The sequence below is a fragment of the Leucoraja erinacea genome, chromosome 14 (genome assembly GCF_028641065.1).
Source record: "Leucoraja erinacea ecotype New England chromosome 14, Leri_hhj_1, whole genome shotgun sequence".
NCBI classification, from domain to species: domain Eukaryota; kingdom Metazoa; phylum Chordata; class Chondrichthyes; order Rajiformes; family Rajidae; genus Leucoraja; species Leucoraja erinaceus.
In genome coordinates this window covers 9,682,734-9,696,270 of record NC_073390.1, presented here as the reverse complement: position 1 = coordinate 9,696,270, position 13,537 = coordinate 9,682,734, and the positions used below count along the sequence as shown (strand labels likewise).

General features: G+C 43.6%; 1 protein-coding gene across 1 annotated transcript in view; it reads right to left on the bottom strand.

Moving 5' to 3' along the window:
* The window catches only part of sphkap (SPHK1 interactor, AKAP domain containing), a 145,043-nt gene that overhangs the window by 101,363 nt on the left and 30,143 nt on the right, over positions 1-13,537 (bottom strand). The window contains exon 3 of the mRNA XM_055645559.1: positions 6,258-6,368. Coding sequence (XP_055501534.1) covers positions 6,258-6,368 — 111 coding nt within the window. The remainder of the gene's footprint in view (positions 1-6,257; positions 6,369-13,537) is intronic.

Below are 13,537 nucleotides of genomic sequence, written 5' to 3'. Positions count from 1 at the left end.
CCTTCGGTCCACAATGTCTGTGCCGGGTGTGATAGCAAGACCAACTTTCATCTTCCTGCATATAATCCATAGCCCTGCATATCCACATGCCTATCTGAAAGCCTCTTAAATGCCACTATCATATGTACCACCTCCACCACCACCAGGTCTGACAGTGCATTCCAGGCACTCGCCACCATCTGAGTAAAACCGAAACCCGCACATCTCCTTGACCACCCAAATTAAAACCCCTCACACTTGCTAGGATTAAACTCCATCTGCCATTTCTCTACCCATTCTTGTAGCCGATCTACAGTATATCCTGCTTTCCACACAGTCCACGACACCAGTAGTCTTAATATAGGGTGGCACAGTGGCACAGCTGGTAGAGCCGCTGCCTCACTATGCCAGAGACCCAGGTTCAATCCTGACCTCCGGTGCTGTCTGTGTGGAGTTTGCACATTCTCCCAGTGACTACGTGTGCTTCCTCAAGGTGCTCCTGATTCCTCCCACATCCCAAAGTTGTGCAGGTTTGCAGGTTAATTGGCCTCTGTATAATTGCCCCTAGTGTGCAAGGAGTGGATGAGAAAGAGGGATAATATAGAATCAGTCTGAACAGATGATCGATGGTCGGCATGGACACAGTGGGCTGCAGCACCTGTTTCTATGCCTCAACTCTAAAACAAAACTGAAAGGAAAAATCAGAGACCCTGATTATTTGTTGGCATGGGCAAGCTGGGACAAAAGACCTGTTTCTGTGCTGTATGCCTCTATCACTCTCTGACTGTGAACAATTGAACTATAAAGATGGCACAAGTGTTTTTATGTTTGTTTTAATCTACAATAGCTGAAATAATTTCTAATATAAAATCAGAAGCAACCTATGAAAATATAGGCAATACACACCATATTGACATCGTTCTTCATTTTTATGATACTTTTGGAGAAAACTATGATGGTTTGATCTTACCATGTTATGATGAACACTGATTACATTGGCAAAGATGCTGATTAAATCCTCCAACTCAGAGTTGCTGTTGGCAGTTTCCGCTGTCATCGTTTTTGAGTGCCTCTGTCACTTAGGGACACTTAAAAACTATGACCATTGAATGAAATATTTAAAAGTTGCAAAGTATTAAAATGGAAAAATAATTTAATTAAAATACACATAACACCCATTATTTGTTAATAACATCAAGGCAATTTTTTTTTAATGTGTCCTCTTTGACCGTCTTTTCCAATGGTACAGATGCAGCATCTAAATGGTTAGGCTTAGGGCTAGTGTTAGAGTTAGTAATAATAGTATTTCCCAGCTGGATTGAACCCGACTACTGGACTCCATGACATAAGGTCATAAGTGATAGGAGCAGAAGTAGGCCATTAGGCCCATCAATTATACTCTGCCATTCAATCATGGCTGATCTTCAGTATTTCTTCCTGCTAACCCCATTCTCCTGCCTTCTTCCCATAATCCCTGACACCTGCACTAATACAAAATCTATCTATCTTTGCCTTAAAAATAACTATTGACTTGGACTCCACAGCCTTGTGAGACAAATAATTCCACAGATTCGCCACCCTCTGATTAAACAAATTCCTCCTCATATACTCCAGTTACAGAAGAAACTATTGACAGAAGACTGTGGAGGCCAAGTCAATGGATATTTTGAAGGCGGAGATTGATAGATTCTTAATTAGTACGGGTGTCAGGGGTTAAAGGAGAAGGCAGGATGATGGGGTGGAGAGGGAGAGATAGATCAGCCATGATAAGTGGCAGAGTGGACTGAAAGGGCCACATGGCTTAATTCTACTCCTATCAATTATAAACTTACAAACCTCTGAAATTCTGGATTTCCAAGTTTAGATATGTGTGGAAATCCTGGTCTTCCTGCCCTTTCAGCAGTGTTGATCCATCCGCCTCATCCTGCCGGTAATTCCATCTCACACTGCAGATGTTACCTCATTACTGAGCACTTCCAACATTTTGTTACTATAATAGCTAGTTTGAAATATTGTTTTAACTCGCCCAATATGATTACTTAATTCTAATGAATCAAAACTTGCAGAGCCAACAGATTTAGATTATCATACACTGGTTCTTGATAAATTTGGAACTTGGAAATTGACATCTTAGTTTCATTCAGAAGCTTTGTATGAAGTGTTGGGGTCAAAACCCAATGTTTAATTTATTTTAATACATTGTTGTAAAATGGCTAGATTTACTTGTGTGCAGTTACTTCACAAATTGGGGAAGATCTCCCCATAGGTGCCAAAATTACCTATTTTACATTTACCTAATGTACAAAATAAAATGTTACTATCCTTTATCTTGCATGGTTATTGTCTCAGAACAAAGATCAGTTTAAGATAGTGATCAACACTACTAGTGTGATAATAGATGAGAGAATGAAAGAGAAAGATAGACACAACTTGCTGGAGTAACTCAGTGGGACAGGCAGCATCTCAGGAGAGAAGAGATGGGTGATGTTTCGGGTCGAGACCCTTCTTCAGACTCCATGGTCTGAAGAAGAGTCTCAACCCGAAACGTCACCTATTCCTTCTCTCCAGACATGCTGCCTGTCCCACTGAGTTACTCCAGCATTTTGTATCTATCTTCAATGGAAACCAGCATCTGCAGTTCCTTCCTACACAGAGGAAGATAGGACTGGAGAGAGAGAAACAAATCTGTGATATCTTCCACAAATTTGCCCGATAGCTCTACTGAGCCAACAAAGTACATGAACTGGAGTCACAACTATTAATATTGAAAACATAGCAGCTCATTTCTGCTTAGCAACCTCTAGGAGTAACTGAGTGGGACAGGCAGCATCTCAGGAGAGAAGAGATGGGTGACGTTTTGGGTTGAGACCCTTCTTCAGACTCCATGGTCTGAAGACGAGTCTAGGATAAAGTTCAGTTCATCAGTTTTGTGATATTGAGTGATACATAAATATTGGCCAGGACTCTCTGGGATTTTTTGATTATTTGCTGAAAAACTGAAAGTGGATTCTTGAAAACTGGAGAAAAGACATAAATTGCAATAATGTCCCTCATGGGAGTAAAATCTAGCTTGCTTCGAGACCCTTTCTTCAAATGCAAAAAGCCTACATAATACAATCCAGTGACAGCAATGAATAACAGACAAGGCAAAACTTCAGGAAACAAACTGGAAATATAAGGATGGAGTTAAAGGGAAAGAGAGAATAAGAAACGTTAAGAAAGACACCAGAATTAACGGGGCAGAAAGCTCAGGAAGGAATTGGAGAGTAAGGCCAAGTGAAATAGGAATCGATGTGAAAGGTGAGGGGAGTGATGGATTAAAAGTATTATATATGAACGCACAAAGCATAAGAAATAAAGTGGATGAGCTTGAGTTAGAAATTGGCAAGTATGATGTGGGAATTACAGAGACATGGCTGCATGAGTACCAGGGCTGGGAACTGAATATTCATGGGTATACATCCTATCGAATAGACAGACAGGTGGGCAGAGGGGGTGGGGTAGCTCTGTTGATGCTGAATGAAATGCAGCCCCTTGCAAGGGTTGACATGGAATCAGGAGATGTAGAGTCAGTATGGATAGAACTGAGGAATTGTAAGGGTAAAAAGACCCTAATGGGAGTTATCTACAGGCCACCAAACAGTAGCCTGGATATAGGGTGCAAGTTGAATCAAGAGTTAAAACTGGCATGTCGCAAAGGTAATACTACAGTTGTTATGGGAGATTTCAACATGCAGGTAGACTGGGAAAATCAGGTTGGTACTGGACCCCAAGAAAGGGAGTTTGTGGAGTGCCTCTGTGATGGATTCTTAGAGCAGCTTTTATTGGAGCCTACCAGGGAGAAGGCAATTCTGGATTTAGTGTTGTGTAATGAACCGGATTTGATAAAGGGGACTCGAGGTAAAGGAGCCATTAGGAGGTAGTGACCATAATATGGTAAGTTTTAATCTGCAATTTTAGAGGGAGCAAGGAAAATCGAAAGTGTCAGCATTACAGTTGAACAAAGGGGACTATGGAGCCACAAGGGAGGAGCTGGCCAAAGTTGACTGGAATTATTTGAGCAGGGATGACAGTCCAATAACAATGGCAGGTATTTCTGGAAATAATACAGAAGGTGCAGGATCATTTCATTCCAAAGAGGAAGAAAGATTCTAAGGGGAGTAAGGGGCGTCGGTGGCTGACAAGAAAAGTCGTGGACAGTATAAAAATAAAAGAGAAGGAGTATAACATAGCAAAGATGAGCAGGAAGCCAGAGGATTGGGAACATTTTAAAGAGCAACAGATAATAACTAAAAAGGCAATATGGGGAGAAAAGATGAGGTATGAAGGTAAGCCAGCCAAGAATATAAAGGTGGATAGTAAAAGCTTCTTTAGGTATGTGAAGAGGAAAAAATTAGTTAAGGCCAAAGTTGGACCCTTGAAGACAGAAACAAGTGAATTTATTATGGGGAACAAGGAAATGGCAGACGAGTTGAACAGGTACTTTGGATCTGTCTTCACTAAGGAAGACACAAACAATCTCTCAGGTACCAGTGGCCAGAGGATCTGGGGTGACGGAGGATCTGAAGGAAATTCACATTAGGCAGGAAATGGTGTTGGGTAGTCTGATAAATCCCCAGGGCCTGATGGTCTGCATCCCAGGGTATTTAAGGAAGTGGCTCTAGAATTTGTGGCTGCATTGGTGATCATTTTCCAATGTTCTATAGATCCAGAATCAGTTCGCGTGGATTGAAGTGTAGCTAATGTTATCCCACTTTTTATAAAAGGGAGGGAGAGAGAAAATAGGGAACTATAGACCTGTTAGCCTGACATCGGTGGTGGGGAAGATGCTGGAGTCAATTATAAATTATGAAATAGCGGCACATTTGGATAGCAGTAACAGGATAGGTCAGAGTCAGCATGGATTTACAAAGGGGAAATCATGCTTGACTAATCATCTGGAATTTTTTGAGGATGTAACTAAGTAAATGGACAAGGGAGAGCCAGGGGATGTAGTGTCCCTGGACTTTCAGAAAGCCTTTGAGAAGCTCCCACATAGGGGATCTGTGGGCAAAATTAGAGCACATGGTATTGGGGGTAGGGTACTGACATGGATAGAAAATTGGTTGGCAGTCAGGAAACAAAGAGTAGGGATTAACGGGTCCCTTTATGAATGGCAGGCAGTGACTAGTGCATCATTAATGTACAATATGCATTAATGATTTAGATGAAGGGATTAAAAGTAACATTGACAAATTTGCAGATGACACAAAGCTCGGTAGCAGTGTGAACTGTGAGGAGGATGCTATGAGGATGCAGGGTTACTTGGACAGGTTGGGTGAGTGGGCAGATGCATGGCAGATGCAGTTTAATGTGGATAAATGTGAGGTTAACCACTTTGGTGTCGAAAACAGGAAGGCAGATTATTACCTAAATGGTGTCAAGTTGGGAAAAGGGAAGTACAATGACACCTGGGTGTCCTTGTTCATCAGTTACTGAAAGTAAGCATGCAGGTACAGCAGGTAGTGAAGAAAGCAAATGGCATGTTGGCCTTCATAACAAGAGTAGTTGAGTTTATGAGCAAAGAGGTCCTTCTGCAGTTGTACAGAGTCCTAGTGAGACCGCACCTGGAGTATTGTGTGCAGTTTTAGTCTCCAAATTTGAGGAAGGACATTCTTGCTATTGAGGGAGTGCAGCGTAGGTTCTTGAGGTTAATTTCCGGGATGGCGGAACTGCCATATTTTGATAGAATGGAGCGACTGGGCTTGTATACACTGGAATTTAGAAGGATGAGAGGGGATCTGATTGAGACATAGACGATTATTAAGGGATAGGACATGCTAGAAGCAGGAAACATGTTCCCTGTTGTGGGAGTCCAGGATCAGGGGACACAGTTTATGAATAAGGGATATGCCATTTAGGACGGAGATGAGGAAAACCTTTATCACCCAGAGAGTTGTGAACCTGTGGAATTCTCTGCCTTAGAGGATGGTGGAGGTCAATTCTCTTGATGGTTTCAAGAGAGAGTTAGATGGAGCTCTTAAAGATAACGGAGTCAAGGAATATGGGGAGAAGGCAGGAACGGGGTACTGATCATCCATGATCACAGTGAATGGCGGTGCTGGCTCGAAGGGTTGAATGACCTACTCCTGTCTATTGTCCATTGTCTAATCTTAAACTCACACGATGATTGATATGTATTCTCCTCCCCCATCTCAGTCAATATTTGTGAATAACTTAAATCATTCAAATTCCCTCAGGTTACTGAGTCTAAATCCTTTAATTTTCATCAGACGTACCGTGGGACAGCTGGTTCTTTCCTTATCCTCCAGGAATCCAATCTGGCAGAGCCTCTTCTCATTGCGCAGCCAATATTCCGCAGAGTCCAATAAACTGTTGCTGCAGAGGACCTGTTGAAAAACAAAAAACAGTTTAGCTCCTTGATTCAGTCTACAGCTTTGTTTCATCATCAGCAAGTGCGTTTTATTCCCAGTGTAGTCTGGTTTTTATTTCATTCATTGTAAAAGTGAGAAAATTGTTTTGCATCAAAAGGCACGGCTTGCTTTGTGGGAATTATGACACAAAAGCAATAACAGGTGCAGTTCGGAGAAGGAGGCACAAGAAACTGCAGATGCTGGAATCTTTAGTAAAGCACAAAGCGCTGGAAGAACTCAGCGTGTCAGGCACCATCTGTGGAGCCAATGGACAGATGGTGTTCGCATTGTGCCAGCTCTTTTCCAACTCCCTCCCTCCCTAATCAATCCACCCAAAACTCCTCTGTCCATTCCCTCCACAGATGTTCCCTGACCCTGCTGAGTTTCACCAACACTTTGTGTGTTAGCTCAGTTCTGGGGAGGTCAGCATTGGGAACATAATATTTCTGCTACGTGGGATAATGGTAAAGTATTAAAGATTTTAGCATCATTGCTCAAGAAATCCACTGCAGATATAAGTAGATATTAAAAAAGCTTTCTAAAACACCTGGTTCATAGCAAAGTATTAATAAATATTAATAAAATAACATCAAAGGCAATTGAAAAGATTAGTGTTTATTTAACATATACATGCAATGAAAACATTTAGATTAACTTAATTAGATCAGATAATTAAATCAGACTTGCTTTATTTTGCCAGCAGCCAATTTCTCTTTTTAATTTAATGGGACCATAACTCTTGCACCAGATCTAATCTGGGACAGACTCATCAAGCAGATTTTCATCTTTAAACTCTGAGAAATCTGGCCCCGACCGGTTAGACTCCATGATGTCCATTACTGCAGTGCAGAAATGTCCTGGCTGTCACTCTAGAAGGCCTGATGGCTGTAATTAAGCCTAACATAGAAACATAGAAAATAGGTGTGGGAGAAGGCCATTTGGCCCTTCGAGACAGCACCACCATTCATTGTGATCATTGCTGATCATCCACAATCAATAACCGGTGCCTGCCTTCTCCCCATACCCCTTGATTCTGCTGGCCCCTAGAGCTCTATCTAACAACTCTCTTTTAAATGCATCTAGTGAATTGGCCTCCACTGCCTTCTGTGGCAGAGAGTTCCACAAATTCACAACTTTCTGGGTGAAAACGTTTTTTCTCATCTCAGTTTTTAATGGCCTCCCCTTTATTCTTAGACTGTGACTCCTGGTTTTGGACTCCCCCGACATTGGGAACATTTTTCCTGCATCTAGCTTGTCCAGTCCTTTTATAATTTTATATGTTTCTATAAAATACCCTCTCATCCTTCTAAACTCCAGTGAATATAAGCCCAGTCTTTCCAATCTTTCCTCATATGACAGTCCTGCCATCCCGGGGATTAACCTCGTGAACCTATGCTGCACTCACTCAATAGCAAGGATGTCCTTCCTCCAATTCGGAGTCCTGTCCAGAAAACACTCATTTTCCCAGATGAACCCGAGGACATCCAGTTGCCTCTCCAGTGTCCCAAAATGGTCGTTCAGGAGCTGAACCCGGACCCATTTTCCACAGTTGTAGCAGCAGGGGTGTCCCTGGCCTCCCACATCACACTGAATCAGATCTCACTCATCACATTGAATCAGCTTACCTGTCATTTCTTCACTGTATTTCACCCTCTCTAACTCTGGAGTAGTCTCCTCGCCTCTTTGCCGAAGACTCTCGAGCCAAAGACTCGCACTTTTCTCACAAGGCACTCAAGCCAAAAACTCCCACTTTTCTCACAAGGGACTTCCCTTGACAAGGCCACTCCCCGACAGGTCGCTCCCCCTAGAGCAAACCTTGCTTATATTAGCTGATAAATTGACTAATTCACTAATTAGTTAATTTACCGATTTGCTAATTTAAATTCCTTAACCAACCCCCGTACTCACTCCTTCACCTGCCGCTCCTCTGCCGACCTTGAAGGTATGTCTAGATTGGGAATGGCCTGGTTGCCTGCGATCAGATCTAAGTGGATCTCAGCAGAAGATCTGCCCCAATGCTTTCCACTGCAGCATTTACAATCCATGCAGTAGTGCACAGCCTGAAAGGGTGTACTCTAAACTAACATGCAGATATTGCTACTGGGGAACGTCTAGATAAACACTTGCCAAAAAATAGGTTCAGGGTGATGTGAAATGAATGGAGGTTTGGAATTCATTCTATAACTAGCGCAGTGCAGGGACCCTCTCTTTTTAAATAAACCAATTTATTTTCTTGCTTCACTTCAGAGACATGAATATGGGTTCATCTTGCAATAGCAGAAAGGTATTTGCCATGTTGTGCTGATTTAAACTGAAGGTAGACACAAAATGCTGGAGTAACTCAGTGGGACAGGCAGCATCTCTGGTTAGAAATACCTGCCATGCTGACAAAGCAAAGAGCTGACGACAATGCATTTAGCATCCATTTTATACCACCCTGTCATTCAATCCTTTTTGAAGGATCATTTTTGGAGAAATTATAAATATTTTATTAAAGAAAACAACAATTATTGGGGAGCTAGAGTCCTAAAACGTGAATACAAGTCAATTCTCTTGAGCAAAACAGAAATAATTTGTGCTGCTCATACAGTCACTGAGAAGTCTTGTCAATGTCCATTATGGTGCCTTCCGCTTACATGTCCCTGCAAGCTCAGTACATTCCTCTTATGTTAAATACATTGTATACAATTTATCTATAGCAGCTTGCTAAATTGGCATGTGTTCTTATGGTGTCTATAACAATGGTAAAGCATGATGATTGCTCTTTTACACACAGTACAGGAATGCAAAAACACCATTTTCAGGAACAAGGGAACAGAACAATTTTGTCAGATGTGATTGAGTATCTTCAGTTTGGAATTTGCTGCCCGTTTATTGATCAGCACACCCTTTCTTGCATTCCCTCACGAGGAAGATAATTCCAATGCTCAAAATCAACATCCACATGAATGTGATATTAATCTATGAGTTAGATGATATGAGCTTCTTCTCCATGTTGTATAGTAACAAGTGGAACTAAAATAGATGTTAATGTCCTCCCATGTAACCACGCATTGAATTTACATGTCAAGTATAAATGTTGTGCATTGTGGTAAAATCTTCAACAAGGGAAGCAGTGTCATTAATTCTACATTAGTGAATGCCCATTGTCAAATTGAGCATAATTGTTATTATATTTCTAAACTCTGATAATTCAGCAATGGCACTAATTGGAAACCCAAAATGGGTGACATTTAGCATATATATATTCTACAAAATAAATCACATGCAACCAGTACTATACATAGGAACATATGGAGCAGGAACAGGAAATGACTGAGTAAACTACACCTTCCCACAGCAAAACAGACACTGGAAAAACTCAATGGCTCAAGCAGCATCTGTAGACATAAAAGTTATTAGTTAATGTTTCAGGTGCTATCTCTACACTAGGACTGTATTCTGTATCGTGACTGTGATGCAGTAATCTGGGTTGAATTGCCTGAAGTAGTAGTGGAAGGAAGTTATACAGTAATTTTATAAAAGTGCCATTTTTATATCTTTCTTCAAATTTTTAGGGCTTTTTTTAATAGGGACAGTAACCAACGTTCTTGGTACTTTTAACTAATTACTTGTCTAATTGAATCATCTTAAGAAACTCATATATGCCTTACAATTCAATCAAAGTTTTTTTTTGCTAAACTAGTTAGGTGACTATTAAGGATTCCCTGTTATCCATGAAGATTCTACATAAATCTGCCAGTGTAATTAGCCTGATGTACTTCCTCCGATCCTCATTAGCACCAGACTCTACATTGCTCATGGAATTCGCTAGCTCCAAATTTTCATATCGCACGTCCGTTTATTCATCAGAGTCAAGAGTCAAGATAGATACAAAAAGCTGGAGTAACTCAGCGGGACAGGCAGCATCTCTGGAGAGAAGGAATGGGTGACGTTTCGGGTCGAGACCCTTCTTCAGGTGTATCAGGTTGGGCCACAATCGTATGGGACCATCAGCGAAGAATGGACTGGGATAGTACAATTGGAGGGGGAGCAGGTTATTCAACAACAGAATGTTGGTACTGTATAATCTCATCTTTTGACGGTACCGTCAAGTCAAGACTTAGAGGCATTTGAACATCAAGAGAGTCAACGAGTGTGGTGACAGAGCGGGAAGTGATCAGGGCCGGATATACGTTTAAGCTAGACAAGCTTAAGTTTAGGGCCTCGAGATCTAGGGAGACCTATGCTCGCTGCACCAAGGTGTGTTAAACTTTTGAGATAGTGACATTGTTACAAAACCTACCATCAGTGGCGCTGTGCGATCGTGGCGTTGTTACAAAATCTACCATCGGTGGCGCTGTGCTTGCGATTCCGGAGGCTTTGGTGGGCGGGGATTAAATTGCAGGTGAGGTTTATATTGTGGAGAGGAATTTGCTCCACAGATCCTTGGATCATTGGAAGTGCAGGACAAAGCAAAAGGTATGTAGTTTATTTAACCCTTTCCCCGCCGAACCTCGCCGCTGCACCTGGGGGCCTATCCACCTCGCATCTGCACTGGGGCCTACTCACCTCCAATCCGCACTGGGGGCCTATCCATTTCCAATCCGCACTGAGGCCTATCCACCTCGCATCCGCACCTGGCCGACCCACCTCACACTGGGCCCACCCAACAATGTCGCCGCACCAGGCCCACCCAACATCGCCGTCGGATCGGACCTACCGAACATCGCCGCCGGACCGGAGCTCTCCGAACATGGCCGCCGCATCGCGCCCTACTCACCTCATCGCCTCACCGGGCTGGCCGATCCACGCCGCCCCACCGACCATCCGCCCACCGGGACCTCCCACGCATCGCCCGCCGACCCCGACTCTACTGCCCGCAGACTCGTACCATCGGGTCTGCTGACCTTCGCCACTCCACTGCCCTCCAGCAGCCCGCAGCCATCGCCTTACCTGGAGACTGGGCCTGAAGCCTCCACACTGCTAACTCCCACTCCCCTGGGTTTGACTGCATTGGGTCCTGGTGCCAATCTCCCCAACCCTGGTAACCTCAGTGGCTGGTCCACTAGGTCTTCCCCATCCCCCTCAAACTATGTGACCCCTGCTCTTCCCCACCCACACTACAGTCCTCATACTCCCCTACACCACCCCCCCACCACCCCCCCCCCCCCCGCCCCCCCCCCCCCCCCCCAATCAGATATCGCCTTGGCCTCAGTTCACTCACCGGCTTTCCTCTGGCCCCAACCTCCATCCCTGCCATGTGTTCACCATCCCCCCTGACCTCCCCCTCTCCGACACCGAACTGTCGGTCCTCAGCAGAGGCGTTAACTTTGTCCCACTCTGTCCCCACCTCAATGAGTTCCGCGCCCACCACGACTTGGAGCTCTTCTACCGTCGCCTCCACCTCACAGCGTTCTTCCATGGGAAGGAGTCCTCGCCCCCTATTGATGATCCCTTTTCCCATCTCCAACGAACCCCCACCTCGTGGACCCCCCCTCATGGCCATCTTCCGGCTTTAGACCTTTTTATCCAAAACTGCCAGCGGGGCATCAACCACCTCAACTTCTCTACTCCCCTGTCTCACTCCAATCTCTCCCCCCCTGAACGTACAGCTATCAACTCACTCCACAACAACCCAGACTGGGTGATCAAACCCACCGACAAGGGAGGTGCCATGGTTGTCTGATGCGTTGATCTCTACAAAGCTGAGGCCATGCGCCAACTCTCGGACACCTCCTCCTACTTACCTCTGGACCATGGGATGGGGGGGGGGCTCACAAGTGAAATAGCTTGGGGCCTCTCTTCATCTAAATCCGGCCCTGGAAGTGATGTTGAGGCCAAGATTGGATCCACCATCATCTTATAGACTAATTAAGGAGACCCATGGAACCGACTGACATACTCCCATTCCCATTCCCACTCCTAATGTTCTTATGAAAGCTGATATAAAGAGAATTGAGCCCACATGGAGATCTATTTAAACATAATTTCATTCAGAGACAGCAGGATTTGAAACCAGAAGGGAAACATGATAATTTTAAGAGGGATTTAAGTTCCACTTAAATCAGGTTAGCATCGAGACTATTGGCTGTTTTCTTAAATTCAAATATCACTCAACTGATTAGTCTACGCAAACAGAAAACCTGCAGGAATCTGTGCTGCATCACTCCAGACTCCTCTCATTATGAGGTCAACAGTGTGTTAAATTTGCACTTCCAATTAATGGCATGCTAAATTTGTTTCTAATAATAGCTGCAGAAAATGAATCACTGTGTGCGGTTAGAGACAAATATACTAAAGCAGCAGTATTTTCAATCCTGGCCCTGGTTAGCAGTACGTTAAAACCATGAATGCAGGTTGCAGTGTTCAGCTCTCATAAAAAATAAATCTTAATATACTGAATCAATGAGGAGATGCAGTAGACTCTAGAGGTTTCATGGACCTGGGAGAGCATGCTGATCTTGGATTGATTGTGAAATCAAAGTTAACTTTAAGTCAAATCTGCTTGAAAGTAATCTCATTTTCCATGCTCTCTTTAACATTATTGGTAAAAAAGTGATTACATTGGTTGATTTAACTTTAATGATATTTCCAGTGAGAAAGCATAATAGGTAGGACATATATATAAATAATGGTATTTATATCACAGGGAACAGACTCTATACTGACGCCTACTACAAATCCTCTGACTCCCACAGTTACCTTGACTACACCCCCTCCCACCCTGCCTCTTTGTAAGGACGTCATCTCTAACTCTCAATTTCTCCATCTCCGCCACATCTGTTCCCCCTAGATGTGGATACTGAGGATATCCAAGATGTCATCTTTCTTTGGTAAACGAGGTTTCCCCACAGCTGTTGTGGATGGAGACCTCACTTGTCTGCTGTGCCCTCCAGTTCCGCTGTTGCTCCCCTTTTCCCCAGACAGAACAAGGATTCAGTTCCCCTGGCCCTCACCTTCCACTCCACCAGCCTCTGCATACAACACATCATTCTCCGACAATTCCACCACCGGTCATATCTTCCAGTCCCCTTCAATTTCTGCTTTCCATAGAGGCTACTCTCTCCATAAATCTTTGGTTCATTCATCCCTTACCACCCAAACCACTTCCTCCCCAAATACTTTCACCTCCAACCACAAGAGGTGAAATATGTGTCCCTGCA